Source organism: Mirounga angustirostris, unplaced genomic scaffold (genome assembly GCF_029215605.1).
Source record: "Mirounga angustirostris isolate CCGP_5_RB_7025 unplaced genomic scaffold, mMirAng1.0.hap1 SCAF_15, whole genome shotgun sequence".
Lineage (NCBI taxonomy): Eukaryota > Metazoa > Chordata > Mammalia > Carnivora > Phocidae > Mirounga > Mirounga angustirostris.
The window spans coordinates 89157869-89172684 of record NW_026991723.1 but is presented as its reverse complement, the minus strand read 5'-3'; the positions used below and the strand labels follow the sequence as shown (position 1 = coordinate 89172684).

Below are 14816 nucleotides of genomic sequence, written 5' to 3'. Positions count from 1 at the left end.
TCTTGTCTGTTTTCTTCTTCCCATCTTCCCGTTTTTGTGTCTGTCTTCCGCCTTGATTCTGTAGTATAAATCTGTGTTTAGGTCCTACTCCCAGGATTTCGTGCCTCACAACCAAGCTTCCGTTCAACCTTTCCTTCCGCCTACCTCCTCTTCCTCTCCACATTTCCCACCCGTCCACCAGTCTCAGAGCTCTGACTTAGCGGTGCCAGCCGTAGCCAGTCTGCCTCCCAGCACCGTGGACGGGCCTCTCTCATCTTCTCAGGAGAGCAGCTTTCATGGGAACACTGTCCGCCTTCCTTCCGAAATCTCTCTCACTGACTCGCCCCAGACGCCTTCGGTGAGAACTCAGCGCACACCCCCCTCCACGTGGGGCCGCCGGATGGCCGTTCACGAGCCCGCCGTCACCGCCTGTCACCAGTAGCCAGGCCCGTTGCCGGCACGTGCCCGTAACAGCGGGGCTAGGTCCGGGTCCCCGGAAGGTCACAAAGTGCAGTAGTACCCTGTCTCCAGAACAGAAAAGGGAACCTTCCGTACAAAGTTCCCGTCAGATGGGGAATCTGATTTTCCACCAACGGATTAGTGACCACTTAGAGACAGTCCTCATGCGCAGGAGACAGAAAATGCTCCCGGTTTTCCGTTGGGTTGTGTGTTGTTAGAGAAAGCTACCGACCCGCTGGGAAGACAGATGCAGACAGGACCCTGACAGAGGTCAGAGGTGGTGGCCTCTGGTGCCGCGTGTGCTGCTGACGGAGGGCCTGCTGCCTGTGCCGTTCCGCTCACTGAGTTCTTCATCGGGGCACGGGGCCACCACCTTGCAGGGTGCAGGGCGCAGGGCGCAGCCGCGTGTTGACTTGTCTGGTGTTGCCTCTCTCCCTCCCCGGCCCGCCCGCCCGTGGCGCTGGGAACCCCTCTGGGGAGCGCAGGGAGGAGTGCGCCTCCTCAGGGCAGTTTGAACGGCCCTCCCCCTCTTTGGGGAAGATCCAGCAGGAAAGTTACGTCCCCTGTAACACAGGCAAGAGGTGGCAAAGCAGCAGCGTCCTCTGGCCGGGGGGAAGCTTCCCAAGGAGCAGCGAGGGCCCGCCGCTGCCCCTTTTCCTCCCCACGGGAGGAGGGCCCCAGGCAGGGCCAGCCCTCTGAGCCGTGCCGGCTGCCTAGGGGGCCTGTCACATGTGCACTTGCTCTCATCCTGTCTCCCCCAGAGTGAAAACACCAGTGAGGAGGCTGGTGAGGGTGAATACATCAGTTTGTATTCCTCTGGCCAGGGCAGCGAGGAGCTGGCTCACTCTCGAGGAGTAAGTAACCTCGGGGCTGCCTCGTGCATGTGGCCTGGCCTGGCAGGGTTGGGCCCTGCTTCTGCCTGGCTGAGCCTCCCGGTCGCTAGCAGGCAGGCTGGGGCCCCGCCGCCTTGCCGAGAGCCAGCATGGCTCTGTGGGGAGAGGACGTGGCTCCTGGAGGAGGGCCTCTCTCTGCTTTCAGTGCATGTGGCACTCTTCAGGCCACAGGGGTCTTCTGGAAATCTGCAGAGGCAGCATGGTGTTGGCCTGGCCACACATCGGTTGCTCTCCGGGATTTCTTTCTGTCCTGTCTTCTGGTGTTGAGGTCCATCTTCCGTCCCCTACCCAGAGGGCAGGAGTCTTCTCTCCTACACCAAGCCTCCCGAGCCTTCGCCCCCTCGTGCTCCCCCAGCACTCTCCTTCATCCCCACAGGAGCAGCTTCCTCAGAAGCCGGGGGGGTCTGGCAGTGAGCCCGTGCTGTGTTAATGCACCTCCCTCCTGAGAGCGTAGGGAAACACCTGATGTGGCCACCTTTGGCTGACTTCTGTCCCGGCTCGATATGGCCGTCTGCTGAGCAGTCAGCTTGCCGGGCTTTGCTGCAGCAAAACATGAACAAGTTCAAAAGCTTCAAAAAACCATGAGTCCCTTGAGAGGAGGGGCCATGAGGCCTCGAGTCCTCCCTGGTGATCAGCTCCCAGGGCCAGCCCATTGAAAGTATGGTCACTCCTCGTAAGATGCACCCCCCCACCAAGGGCATCCCCACAGGATGTTAGCTGTCCACACAAGGCGAGCCCCACTTGAGGCATTAGCAAGTCCTAGAACACGAGTTTTCACCCCGGTGGGATTCGACCCTGTCCATGGAAGCTGTTCCTCTTCTGATGTTCGCTCCTCACCTGTCCGCTCTGCTGACCTGTGCCCCCGCATCATCCAGCTTGGCCTCCACACAATGGAGCCTACCCCTAGCTGGCCTTCCGTGGCTCTCCCCCCCCCCCCAACCCATGACCACGGTCAGTGCTGACTTTTCCCCAGAGCACTGTCCCTTAGGATAATCTGTGTTTCCATGCCGCCCTGCTCTCTGTTGTGGCCTCGGTGGCAGACCAGGGATGCCAGATAGCCATGTTGTCACTGAGTGGGATGGGCCCAGATGCCCAGGGCCAGGCCGCTGGAGGAGAGGGGGTTGCACTCATGCGCTCGAGCACTTAGACCCCTTGGAACTCTACTGGGAGGCAGTTGAACGTGGCAGTCCTGAGGACTTGGTTTAACTAGGAAGTCAGCAAAGGTTTGTTGCACACCGGCGGGGCACCGTGGTTAAAGACACAGGTTTTGGAGGCAGACAACCCTGGGTTTGAATGCAGGCTGCAGCCTTCTAGCTGTGTGGTCTTGGGCAGGGCCTTCAGTCGCTCCCAGCCTCTGTGTGTGTGTGTGTGTGTGTGTGTGTGAGAGAGAGAGAGAGAGAGAGAGAGAGAGAGTGAGTGAGTGGGCACAGTGATGCCAGTGAACAGACAGGGTCTTGGTCAGGGCCGGGCGAGAAGAGGTACATGAAGCCCTTAGCACCGTGCTTGGCTGAGCCTGGCCGAGTAGTGGCAACCGTGATAGTCCTTTCTCCTAGGAGGTGCTTGGGATGGCTTCATCTAGGTTGGCAGCTGACAGAGGTCCTAAGTAGGGGCACCTGTCACTGTCCATAAAGGCAAGATGCTAGTCCGAAGAGGGCCTTGCCCTTCCTGTGTCATTAACCACATTCACGGTTACCTTGTTCACATATCGGATTGCTCCATAGGAACTTGCGCTCAGAGGCCACTTGCAGGCGGGAATGCTGGGAAACAGATCCTCCCAGCATGGGGCACCTGTCACAAACCCACTACTGACTTCTCCTTTCAGGAATCACCAGCTATGAAAGACGGACATCCCAGAGATCCCTCGTCGGCCAGCAGCGCAGCCGGGAAGGAGAGCAGAGACGGTGACAGGTAGGGAGTGACCAGGTGGAGCAGGTTCCCTGAAAGCTGCAGGCCCGGCTGGGGAGGGCGGCCCCTTGCCCACAAGCACGCCAGGCCTGCGGGAGCTTGAGGTCTACACCCTTTCCTTTCTTCTGACTCGCAAAATTGTGTGTGTTCAGGGTAGAAAACATGGCAAGTACAGAAATGTGTGAGTCAACCAGATATGTCACTAATAATCCCACCCTTAAAGACCTTCATTCTGGCATGCAGTCTGCCCTACTTCCTGATTATGTGCTCACATATGATCTACTCTACAAATGACCCATGACAGTCTTAAATCCCAGGCCAACCTTCCTCGGCCTCTTCCAAGTTCAGGCGCACTAAGGGGGTGTCAAAGACGCCCAAAAAAAACTTTTTATTGTGAGTTACTAGATGTGGTGTGTATATTGTGTTGTTAAACCATTTGAAAGTAAGTTACAGACATGACATTCAGCCCCTAAATACTTCAGTGTGCCTCCTAAAATATTTTAATTTTTTAAAAAGACTTATTTATTTTAGAGAGAGAGAGAGAGCATGTGGGGGTCGGGGTGTGGGCAAGAGGGGGAGAGAGAGAGAATCTCAAGCAGATTCCCCACCCAGAACAGAGCCCGACGCAGAGCTTGATCTCACGACCCTGAGATCATGACTTGAGCTGAAATCAAGAGTTGGACGCTTAGGGCTCCTGGGTGGCCCAGTCAGTTATGCATCTGCCTTCAGCTTAGGTCATGATCCCAGGGTCTTGGGATCCAGCCCCGCATAGGGCTCCCTGCTCAGTGGGGAGTCTGCTTCTCCATCTCTCTGTACCCCTCCCCTGCCTGTGCTCACTCTCACGCTCTCTCTCAATAAAGAAATATCTTTTAAAAAAAAAAGAGTTGGATGCTTAACTGACTGAACCACCCAGGCACCCCTCCTCCTAAAATATTTTAAAAGCCTACCGTATTACAATACCATCATCACACCTAAGAAAATTAATAATATATTCCCTCATATCATCTGATATGCAAACCATCTTCCATTTCCCCAGTCCTCCCTAAAATTAACTTGTGTAGCTTATTTTTTTTAGAACCAAGACCAGTCAGGAGTCAGTACATTTAGTTGTATGTCTCTTTAATCTTCTGTAACATTTTTCAGTATTAGCACAAGTCACACCTGACCAGGTTTAGAAATATGTAGTAAATTTCTCCATGTGTAGGGCCTGCAGATCCACCTTGCCATCCGCAACTTCATGTTGACATCGCCTTCTTAGTGAACTGTTCTACAAGTTCAAGCTTTTCCTCCCTCTCCAGACCAAGGTTCAGCTACCTCTGGGGTTCTAGGCACAGAGCCAGGCAGTACCCACTTGTCAGGCCTAAGCATAAGTGGTTGAAGAGGTGGTAAAAATAAAATAGCAAGAGACAGGAATAAAAACAGAAAGCATTCATTCTGTAGGGGCCTGCTGTAGAGGGCTGCCCGCCCAGCCTGCTGGTGGCCAGTCCTAGGTGCTATCCATGTGGAGTCTGCCTGATCCGTCTGCCTGGGCTAAGATCTCCCCACAGGTTAAGCAGGGGGTGATGGGTTTTGTAGTTGAACACCTGGTAGCAAACGGTGTCTGCACCAAGCAACTTGAGCCCACGGGTTCTGCCTCCAGCCGCACTGAACGCGAGAGCACCATTTTTCAGAGTTGCAGATGGCCCTTGTTAAAAAAAAAAAAAAAAAAAACCCAAAAGGATGAGCACATTGACTGCTTAGAAGCAATTATGAAAATGTTGTCCTCTTTCCACGAAGGCCAGAGCACAGACCCGACACTGAAGGGACATGTAGCAGATGGTTCTTCCCAGGACCGTGTGTGATTTTGCTCTGGGCCATCCTTGCCTTACTGAAGGCACAAATTTTTATGTCTCACATACTCAGGGTTAAAAATGTGGCCTATGACCACAAGGCCGGCATGGTGGAAATCATCAGAATAAAATGGGGATATGGGAGAAAATGCCAGGGAAGCAAGGTGCCTGCACACCAGCGTCCGTCTGCTCCCGGAATGCCCCCTCGCTGCCCCACATTTCCCCTCTGCTGGCGGTTCTCTCCTCCTCCCCCTTCACCAGCAAACTCCTGCTCAGTGCCGCAGGTCTCCGCTCGGCTGTCCTGCCGCAGGGGCCTGCTGCCCTTCACACCGGGCTGGGCTTTCTGCTCAGGCTACTGCCCCTACTGCTCGTTTTAACATCAGTCTCTCCTGCTGCACCCAGCACCCCAAGGGCAAGGGCCAGTCCCCCTGGTTCATGCTTCTCAGTCCGACAGGTGGCCCTTGGAAAAGACTTGAGGAATGACATTAATAGCCATGCAAACTCTCCCAACCTGCTTGCCCTCTTGCTCTTCCTGTCTTTGAATACTGACTGTGCATATGGTGGCCTTGACAGAGTGACTGATCCCATCACTTATTTAAATAGCTCAATGAAACCTTCTTGATCTTTTTTTCTTCTTTCCATTTTTTTTTCTTTATTCTTTTTTTTTTTTTTTTAAAGTAGGCTCCACGCCCAGCATGGAGCCCAACGCAGGACTTGAACTCATGACCCTGAGATCAAGAACTAAGCTGAGATCAAGAGTCAGATGCTTAACCCACTGAGCCACCCAGGCTCCCCAGTCTCTTTCTTAATCCCTTCCATTGACAGAGCATCCACAGAGAGCAAGAAATGTCCCAAGGTCACAGAAGTCATCAGTAGTGGCGCTGGAAATCCAGTCCCTGCCCTGGCTTCCGGCCTCCACTCAGACCCCCTGTGCTGGGGGTGGGGAGCAGTATGGCCTTCATGTGGGAGCTGCAGTTCCAGGAGAACCTGTTAGGGGCAGTCGTAACTCGTAGTCACGCAAAGGGCCATACTGCTTCAGCCCCCTGGTGTCCCGGACCCCAGTGTCTGCTGGACCCTTGCAACATAAACCACTTCTCTCTCTAGGGCCTCAAGGTCACCAGATGGTTCAGAGTTGGCTCGATCGGAGGAGGAAGTGGATGAGCTGTCTCTCATCGACCACAATGAGATTATGGCAAGGCTGACACTCAAGCAGGAGGTGAGTACAGGCCTTGTGTGGTCTGGTCCATAAAGGGGGTGAGGGGGCTTTGAGGACAATGTAACCTTGAGGTGTCTCAAACAGAAGGACCCATGCAAGGCACCAACACATGAGGTGGCCACCCCACATTTCGTGGGCTCTGTGCACGGCATTTATCCTGACCCATGCCTGGGCCACTGGGGGTGCTGAAGGATCCTGGGCAAATGGATGGTCTCCTGGAGAAAGTGCACCGTCCCCTTCTCTGACACTTCTAGAGAGTCATCTTGGGCAAGTCACTTAACATCTCTAAGCCCCAGAGGACAGGACTCTGGAGGATATTATAACAGTGAAACCCGTGTAGGGTGCTCAGCATAGAGCCTGAGCGTGGTGAGCCCTCAGCATAAGCTGCCTTCACATTCGTATTGACCGAATAACCCACTGTAGTTTCAGTGGGAGGCACAGTCTGATTCAGAAATCCCTGGCCTACAGCCGCCTCTGTCCTGTGGCTTGTCAGGAGGGCCTTGTGCGATTCTGGAAACACAGAGGAACCTCTTAATGTGATAGCCCCGACCCAGCCCTGGGGAAGTGACTGTGTTTCTGGGCTCCGGCTCCATGGCAGCGCACACACAGACACACAGACAAGCAGGCGGATTCTGCCCTTTGCACAGTGCCAGGCTGGGCCGAGCGGAACAGGCAGGGCAGGGCAGGCGGGGACAGTGGGGCAGCCGGCTTGTCCGCAGAGAGAAGTGATGCTTCGTGACCCTTGCCAGAAAGTCCTTCTGAAAAATCAGGTCCTGGGCATAGCTACCCTCAGCCTTAGCTGGAGATCCAAGATGCTCTCGGGACTCTGGAATCCAGGGGTGAAAACACGGATGCCCTGGAGAGGCAGGTGCATTTCCAAAATTGAGGGCCGTGAACCCGTGGGGGCTCGTGAGGTTGGTTTCCTTCAGAACCAGAGGTTGGGGGTGGTGCGCTCAGGCAGGCCTGGTGCTGTGCTCCCATTCCTGGCCCTGCTGACCGCTCGCTCTGGCTTATGGGCTAAAGTTTCTGTTTGCCAACATGAAAGTAAGACTTTTTACTTAATTGGCAGAGGGCAGCTGGTATCACAGAAGCGACATCAGGCACAATTGAACGTCTTTGTGACACTTTACACTCCTCTGAGGGCTCCCTGTGGAATTTGTGAGGTTATGACAAGTGACTTCTCCTTGCACCTAGAGAAACAGATGTAAATTTAGGATGGCTTGCTGCAGTTTTAGGAACGTGACCGTACTTGGAAATAGCCCTGCTGCCTCTACAGTCTTCTTGGGAGTGGCTGGTGGCAGTCCTGCCTGCCTCCCTGTGGGTCCCACCGTCCCGGCAGGAGAACTCCCCTCCTCACCTCCCTGCCCCCTGGGTTGGTGAAGAGGGAGAGATCTAATGGGGCCATCGTCCCCCAACTCTGGAGTGACCCAGTGCAATGTGCCCTGGTGTCTGGACAGCTCCCAGGGCCGTCCACCTCCCAGAGGAGTTCTGGTCTGTCCTGTCTGCGGAGTGCAGAGCATTGCTCCTAGGTGGGGGGCGGGGGGGGGGGGCGGAGGGAAGGCGGCCCGGGCTCTCCGCAATGCAGCGGCTTGGTCATCTCGTCTCTGCCTAGAACTTTCTGATCCAACTCTCTTATGGTTGAATTCTGCTCCATGCCCTCCTTTGCTTTGTCCTTGCAGGGTGACGACGGGCCAGACGTCCGTGGCGGGTCTGGAGATATCCTACTGGTGCACGCTACTGAGACAGACAGGAAAGGTGCGGCAGTGCTCTGGGCGGGGGCCTTGGTCTCTGTCACAGCCCTTGGGGCGGGCTGGCCCCACAGCCCTCCGGGGGTCAGAACGTGGTCCTGGTGCCCGCGGCCACTGTGCGGAGAGCCCACCCTGGGGATGAGACCAGCCCTCTCAGGGTGCACCCTCCACGGTGAAGGGTCCCCAGAGGCGGCAGAGGGGAAGCTGCGAGCGCAGAACCTGGTTAGGTGCTCCGCCAGCGGCACCTCAGGTAACAACACGTAGGTAGCTGTTTCAGCGCTTCCTGAGGTCTGACCCGCTGTGTTATTCCAGACACTAGACAGGATTTCACTCGTGGCTCCACAAGCAGACCCCAGCACGTGTTCTGTCCGGAGCCCAGTCTTAGAGCAGTGGTGGCACCGTCCTAGGACGGGCTTCTGATCCAGGGGAACTGCTGTTGGGTGGACTCTGCTAGCAAAAGCGCGCTCACTCCACCTCGGGTTCTGGCAGAAAGCGGGAGAGGAGGTGCCATGACCTTGACCTCCGCCAGGACGGGGGAGGGGTGCTCCCCAGACTCCTCTCCCTCTATGTCTTTGAAAGTTATTAAAAAGGGGATGTGACAACAGTATTAAAGCCAGTTCTGGGAAGAATTAAAATGCCCCAATCCTGAAACCCTCACCCACCAACATTACTTTTATATATGACCATGTCCCTGTTTTTACAGCAGATTTCCCTGTTACACAGAATGATTCTGGGAATTTTTAAATTATGAAAGTAGTACAGAAATGGTCACATTGCAGAGAAGTTGGAGAATAGAGAAAAAGAAGAAATAACTCCAACAAACCACTGTAGCCACTGTTTTGCCTTCTGCGGTTTCTTTACCCCTGGTTTCTCTGGACTAGGGCAGAGCCCGGTCCTGGGGACTGAGTTCAAAGCCAGGCACGCCCCGGCCCGGCCCGGCCTCAGCTGACCCAGCTGTTTGAAGAGGTCCCCAGTGGACAGGGAGATGCGCGGAGCTGATGTGAGGCCGTGCTCAGGAGCAGCCCTCGCTCTGCTTCTCTGCAGCAGACCCTCCTCGACGCGAGCCTGAGCACCAGCCTCATCTGGGCGAGAGGAACAGTTTTCATTTTTATCTGAAGGACTGAGGTGGGAGCTGGCTCCATCCTCAGGTTGGAACAGTAAGCCTTGCTGTCCTGCAGCTGCAGCCAGCTGCAGCCCCTGCCAGAGGGAGCCCCGTGGACAGGGCAGTCCAGAGCCTTCCAGGTGGCCAATGGTGCCCAGGAAAGGAGGCGCTGCCACCAGCTGGGACCTCCACTTGATCTCAGTCATGGAGAGATTCTAGGGCCACAGGGAACCAAAGTCATTTGTACATGGATGGATGGTGGAGGTAGAGGCCCTGGGCCACATAGCACGTTCCTTGGGCAGTGGCTTCCTGTGGACCGGAGACCACCCCAATGCTACTATACTGGATCGCCCACGGCTTAGGGCATGCAGACTTGAATCTGTTCTTCCAGAAGCAGGCAGTGGCCTCTGCTGGGCCCATCTCTGCCTCCTCACCTAGCCCGTCTTTGAACAAAAGCCCCAGTGGGCAGTGAGCTGGTGAGTTAGGATCTAGGAAGGAGGAGTCTGAGCAGGATGCTGTTGGGCCATGCTCTGTGCTTCCAGCCAGGCCCACCCCTGCACAGACTCCAGACCCCAGATGCCAGAGCAGGTGTTGCTTTTGCTTTCGATTGTCCTGGAGGTGATTGGCCAGGGCACAGGAGCCTGCACTGCTCCTCTGGAGAAGCAGGGATCCTCTCGCTTCTTCCACCTGGCGAGCTGGGGGATGAACGAGAGAAGACAGGAGAAGGGGGTCCGTGTCCAGAGAAGAACAGCCTTATCTTAGGTCTCTCAAGATGTGGAAATTCCCAAGATTTTTGTCCAGGAACAAAAGAGCTGGGGACATCCCGTCCCATTCCCCCCACTTCTTTCAAACTGTGCCCACAGAGCCCCGCCCTGCAGCTCTGGGTCGGGCTTGCTCCTGCCATCTAAAGTATCACCTGTGATTTAGCCTCAAAATTCTGCTGATGAGTTTGAATTATTTTTTCTATGCGCACAATTACTACCCTTTGAATCATCGAGTCTTAGGACAGATAAGAAGCTCTTGATGTGTGGTCAGGGATGGCAAGTATGTGCGGCAGGCGAGCTGCCCATCTTTGTCTCCTGCCAGTGGCAGGCATCGCTCATCAGTTGTTCTTCGCTCTAGATTTGGTGTTGTACTGTGAGGCCTTCTTGACCACCTACAGGACCTTCATCACCCCGGAGGAGCTCATCAAGAAGCTGCAGTACAGATATCCTTTCCCGTAGTCCCCCAGCCCCGGCCCCACACCCCTCCCGGCATGGAGCCTTCAGAGCCAGCCAGGAGAGAGAGGGCCTTTCTTGCCTGCTCCCCCGCGCCCTAGCTTTGGGACCTCAGGCCGGGCTTCCCCTTCCAGTCTCCTTCCTTGTCTGAGTGCTGAGTGAGATGATAGGAGGTGCCAAGTCACGGGTGTGCTAACAGCTGCTGTGGTCACTAGGAAGCCCTGAAAAGGAGTTAGAAGGAACTGACCCACCGCGAGAGGGAGAATGTGCTCAGGCCCCTGCGGAGGCCCAGGTCGCTGGCACCTGCAGCTTCTGAGCCGAGCCGCAGGCCATTGAGGTGATAGGTCCCAAGCGTGCGGGGCTTGTGGGAGTCAAGACTCCCATGAACAGCCTCGGGGGAAGGCACAGCCACTCCGCCTGGTGGCAGACCCAGCAGTTGACAGAAAGACCATGTCCAGACAGCATTGGCTCCTACCCGTCACCCGTATCTGCGTCACGGGCTCACCCTTCTGAGGACGACCATGCAGTAATGGTTGAGGATGACCCCAGGCCCTAGGACCCAGCGTCATTGACTTTCTCTCAAACCTGCTCCTCCTGCGGAGGCCGACCTGAGCTGCTGTAACAGCGGGCCACCTCCCCATGCCACAGCCCACGACTGCCATCTGCTGGACAACTGCTACTGCCCGGGGCAGGAAGTCCTGAGTCCTCCAGGCTGTCCCCCTTCCCTTCCTGCGTGCCCTGAGGCTTGGCCTCTTGTCTCCTCCGGACCCCTGTGGCCCAGCCCTAGAGGACCTGGTCCCTCAAGATGGAAGTAGACAGCCCCCACTGCAGAGACTTGTTCTCTATAGCCTCACGCGTTCAGTTGCTCCCAGGCCTGGCTCAGCAAGTGATAGTAACTCACACTTGTTGAGAACTTCCTAGTGTCGGACGGGATGCTAAGCCCGTGCACGTGAAGGCTCACTTAATTATAAAACTGCTTGATATATTATTACAGTATTATAGATGCTGTTAAATTACTACCTATTACGTGATTGAGGAAACAGCCTCGGAGAGCTTAAGTGACCCACACACACTCCTGAGCTCAGGTTCCCAGCCCCTACCCTGCGTGGCGGCTACAGGCTCTGGGGACAGTCCTTGGTGCGAGGCTCCTTCCTGAGCACCCGTGGATCCCTGGAGAGCAGGAAAGACAGCCACAGCAGAGGATGTGAGAGGATGGTGAGAATCTTTGCCCCTCCAGGCGGAAACCACGACCTTGGCAAGGAGCTAGAGGTGGCCTGGTGTGTGGCTGCTGAGGGGAAGGGGCGTCTGAAGCTACGGAGAGACGGCAAGAGTGCAGGAGGCACCTATGGACCACACCGCCCCCCCCCCAGTCCCATTGAGAGAGTGTTTAGGGCATTTGGTTTTTGACCACCTTTTTCCACCTGAGGCTCAGCAGGGCAGCCTGCAACGTTTCAGTAAGTCCCATGGGAAGCTTGGGAGGACCCGACGGAAAGGCAGTGGAAGCGGGGCTCGTGTACATCATAAGCACCCTGGAAACGGCAGCTGGGAGAAGTAGCCCTCCCCTGTCCTCAGCCCACCCCTGCCTGTGTGAGAATGGCTTTCCTTAACCTACACTCCACGTACGAGAAGTTTTCTCCCTTCGCCGACACATTCAAGAAACGTGTCAGCAAGAACACGTTCTTTGTGCTGGTGCGGGTGGTGGATGAGCTGTGGTGAGTGCTTGTACCCAGGAGGTGGTAGGGACGCTGGGGCACCCCAGGGTTCCCCACCGGGGCTGCAGGCTTCCTTGCTGAGCTGGGGACATCCCGTCCCATTCCCCCCACTTCTCTCAAGCTGTGCCCACAGAGCCCCGCCCTGCAGCTCTGGGTCGGGCTTGCTCCTGCCCACCTGAACAAGACCCTTGGGGAGAATGACCCAGCCACAGGCCACACCGCTCTCCTCGTGGGGGCCGTCCCTCGCACATGCAGCATAGCCTAGTCCCCCCAGACTCAGCACTCACCGTCACCATTCATTTAACAAGCGCACGTCCAGCCGCTCAGTCTCCTAGGTCTGGAGAGCCGTGGTGAAGGAAACTGCGGGCCCTGCCTTCAAGGCACTTCCCTTCTGCGGGGAGGGTGGCCTCAGCCCGGGACAGCACTGAGACCGCCGGGCACAGAAAGCGCTGCGCAGAGGGAGTTCAGGAGCGGCCTGCAGGCGGCTGCTCTGAGGGGCTGGGGCCTCGTAGTGAATCACCACCCAGGCAGGACCAGGGGCCTCCTCTGGGACAGGATCGGAGTGGGAGTGTCTCCGTGGCCCCGGGCCCAAACGGGGGCCCTGGAGCTTGTCCAGTGCCAGCGAGCATTTACTGAGAGCGGGGCCATTCGTGTCACCAGCAGGACGGGACCTCTCCTGGCACTTTTGAGGCTCCGGGTGGCCATCCCGACACCTTTTCTTGCTCTTTTCCCTGAGGAGGTTTCCTAGCCCTGCTGGTCGGTGCCATGTGACCCTTGGGTATTCTGAGGTGGATTCTGGGCCCGATGGCAGCCGTCCTCTTCCTGGGCTGTGTCCCGGCCCCTCACTGTGTGGCCGTTGGTCCTCTAGCCTCGTGGAGTTGACAGAAGAGATCTTGAAGCTGCTGATGGAGCTGGTCTTCCGCTTGGTGTGCAACGGGGAGCTCAGCCTGGCCCGCGTGCTCCGGAAGAACATCCTGGACAAGGTGGACCAGAAGAAGCTGCTCAGGTGTGCCAACTCCGACCAGCCCCTGGCAGCCCGGGGGGTAGCCGCCAGGTGAGCCACCAGCTGTCTGCCCGTGGCTTCTCCGGCCCTCCACGGGAGTGGTGCCCGGTAGCCACCTCCCCAGCCCTAGAGCCTCTCTTCCTGGTTCTGCCCAGGCCCTGCGATGGGTTGGGGTGGTCTTGTGGACAGCCCAGTGGGTTCGCCAGGGGCTGGGCCTCTCCTCCAGGGGGTCATGATGGGTGATTTAAAAAAACGCCCCTTTTTAACCAGGAAGTGAGGAAGCAGGGCGGGGGGCACTTACTAGGACAAGGGACAGGTGAATGCATTCCGGGCTGTGGTCAGCTCTTGTCTTCCCAGCACTAACACGGTAGCTGTGAATTCTTGACCACCCCCACCCCACCCCCCGGGCCATCCTGAACATTCCTAACCTGTACAGGCTCTAGTCTGTTACCTGCGTCCTAGTCATAGATGTTGAAGCATCACTTCCTTGTCAGCGAGTTTCAGTCTTCATCCCTGGGGAGCCATCTCTGTTCCCGCTGGGCCCCTCAGGCAGTGGGACCCACCCGGCAGAGGCACCACGGTCCCCGGCAGGAATGCAGTCTGGTCCTGCCCTGCCACTGGTCAGCTCTGAAGCTGCCGTCGTCCTGCCGTGAGGCCAGGCTTGGGGCGGCTGCTCGCTCTGGCCGCCTGGCTCTGAGGCCGCAGGACGGCGCCCAGCCAGCTCCCGCTGTCCCTGTCCCCACCGCTCATCTCATGCCTCTGTCTTCTAGGCCGGGGACTTTGCATGACTTTCACAGCCATGAAATAGCCGAGCAGCTGACCCTGCTGGATGCTGAGCTCTTTTATAAAATAGAGGTATGGCGTTGAGCAGCGCTGGGAAGAAGGCTGTCCCTTGCCCCGGGGTGAGCAGCTGCTGCTGGTCCCTAAGCAGGAGAACCTGCCCATCGTCGGGAAGCCAGAGGGCTCCAGCTCCATCCGGTCTACTTCTCTTTCAGATTCCTGAGGTTTTGCTTTGGGCAAAAGAGCAGAATGAGGAGAAAAGCCCCAACTTGACCCAGTTCACGGAGCACTTCAACAATATGTCCTACTGGTAAGAAGGGGAGGCTGTGCGAAGCCCCGGTTTTCTATCGCAGCACATCTGGCTGGGTCCCTGTGCTCTCCTTCACACAAGGAGGAGGTGCCCTTTTCCTCCTAGCTCCTTCCGAGACCGTGGGCATTACTTGGGAACTGCAGGCAGCAGAGAGCACGCTGGCTGAGGAGGAGCCTGGGACGGGGAGGAGAGCCGGGATCGATTAGTAATGTCTGCCATAGGTGGTGGCAGGGGTGGTCACTGCGCCATCCTGAGCTGGTCACGGTCCAGCTTCCCACTGCCAGGCGGCCTCAGGGCTGAGCCTCACACGCATGCTGCCTGAAAGAGAACAGCAGAGGAGTGCCTTCCCGTTAATACTTGAACTAGGCCTGAATTCTTAAAGCAAAACGAAGCCCGAAGCTACACTTACCCTATAATATGTAAAGAATGGTCAGCTTTTCGAGATGTGACTTCAAGGCGCCCCCAGCCTCTCTGCGTCAAACAGAGGATGGTCAGAGCGTGGTAGCCACGAAGCCCACTGCTGCCACTGACGGAACATCCAAGATGTGTCAGACGCTCCGAGGACTGCTTGTTGGCGGGAACCTGGGTCATGTCCCACGTTGCCGGCTTTTCTGCCACCACAGGAAGTGCCGCGCTCCTCAGCAGCGTGAGCTCAGCCGTAGC

The 14816-nt window shown here is 56.7% G+C and overlaps 1 protein-coding gene across 4 annotated transcripts in view; it reads left to right on the top strand.

Moving 5' to 3' along the window:
• The window catches only part of RAPGEF1 (Rap guanine nucleotide exchange factor 1), a 141000-nt gene that overhangs the window by 114881 nt on the left and 11303 nt on the right, over positions 1-14816 (top strand). For 2 of the 4 annotated variants that reach the window (XM_045883400.3, XM_045883395.3), the window contains 10 exons: positions 65-337; positions 1200-1292; positions 3154-3239; positions 6170-6281; positions 7961-8036; positions 10254-10338; positions 11968-12060; positions 12929-13114; positions 13834-13918; positions 14059-14153. In XM_045883400.3, coding sequence (XP_045739356.2) covers positions 65-337; positions 1200-1292; positions 3154-3239; positions 6170-6281; positions 7961-8036; positions 10254-10338; positions 11968-12060; positions 12929-13114; positions 13834-13918; positions 14059-14153 — 1184 coding nt within the window. The remainder of the gene's footprint in view (positions 1-64; positions 338-1199; positions 1293-3153; positions 3240-6169; positions 6282-7960; positions 8037-10253; positions 10339-11967; positions 12061-12928; positions 13115-13833; positions 13919-14058; positions 14154-14816) is intronic. The other 2 variants (XM_045883404.3, XM_045883403.3) reach the window with 1 other exon arrangement.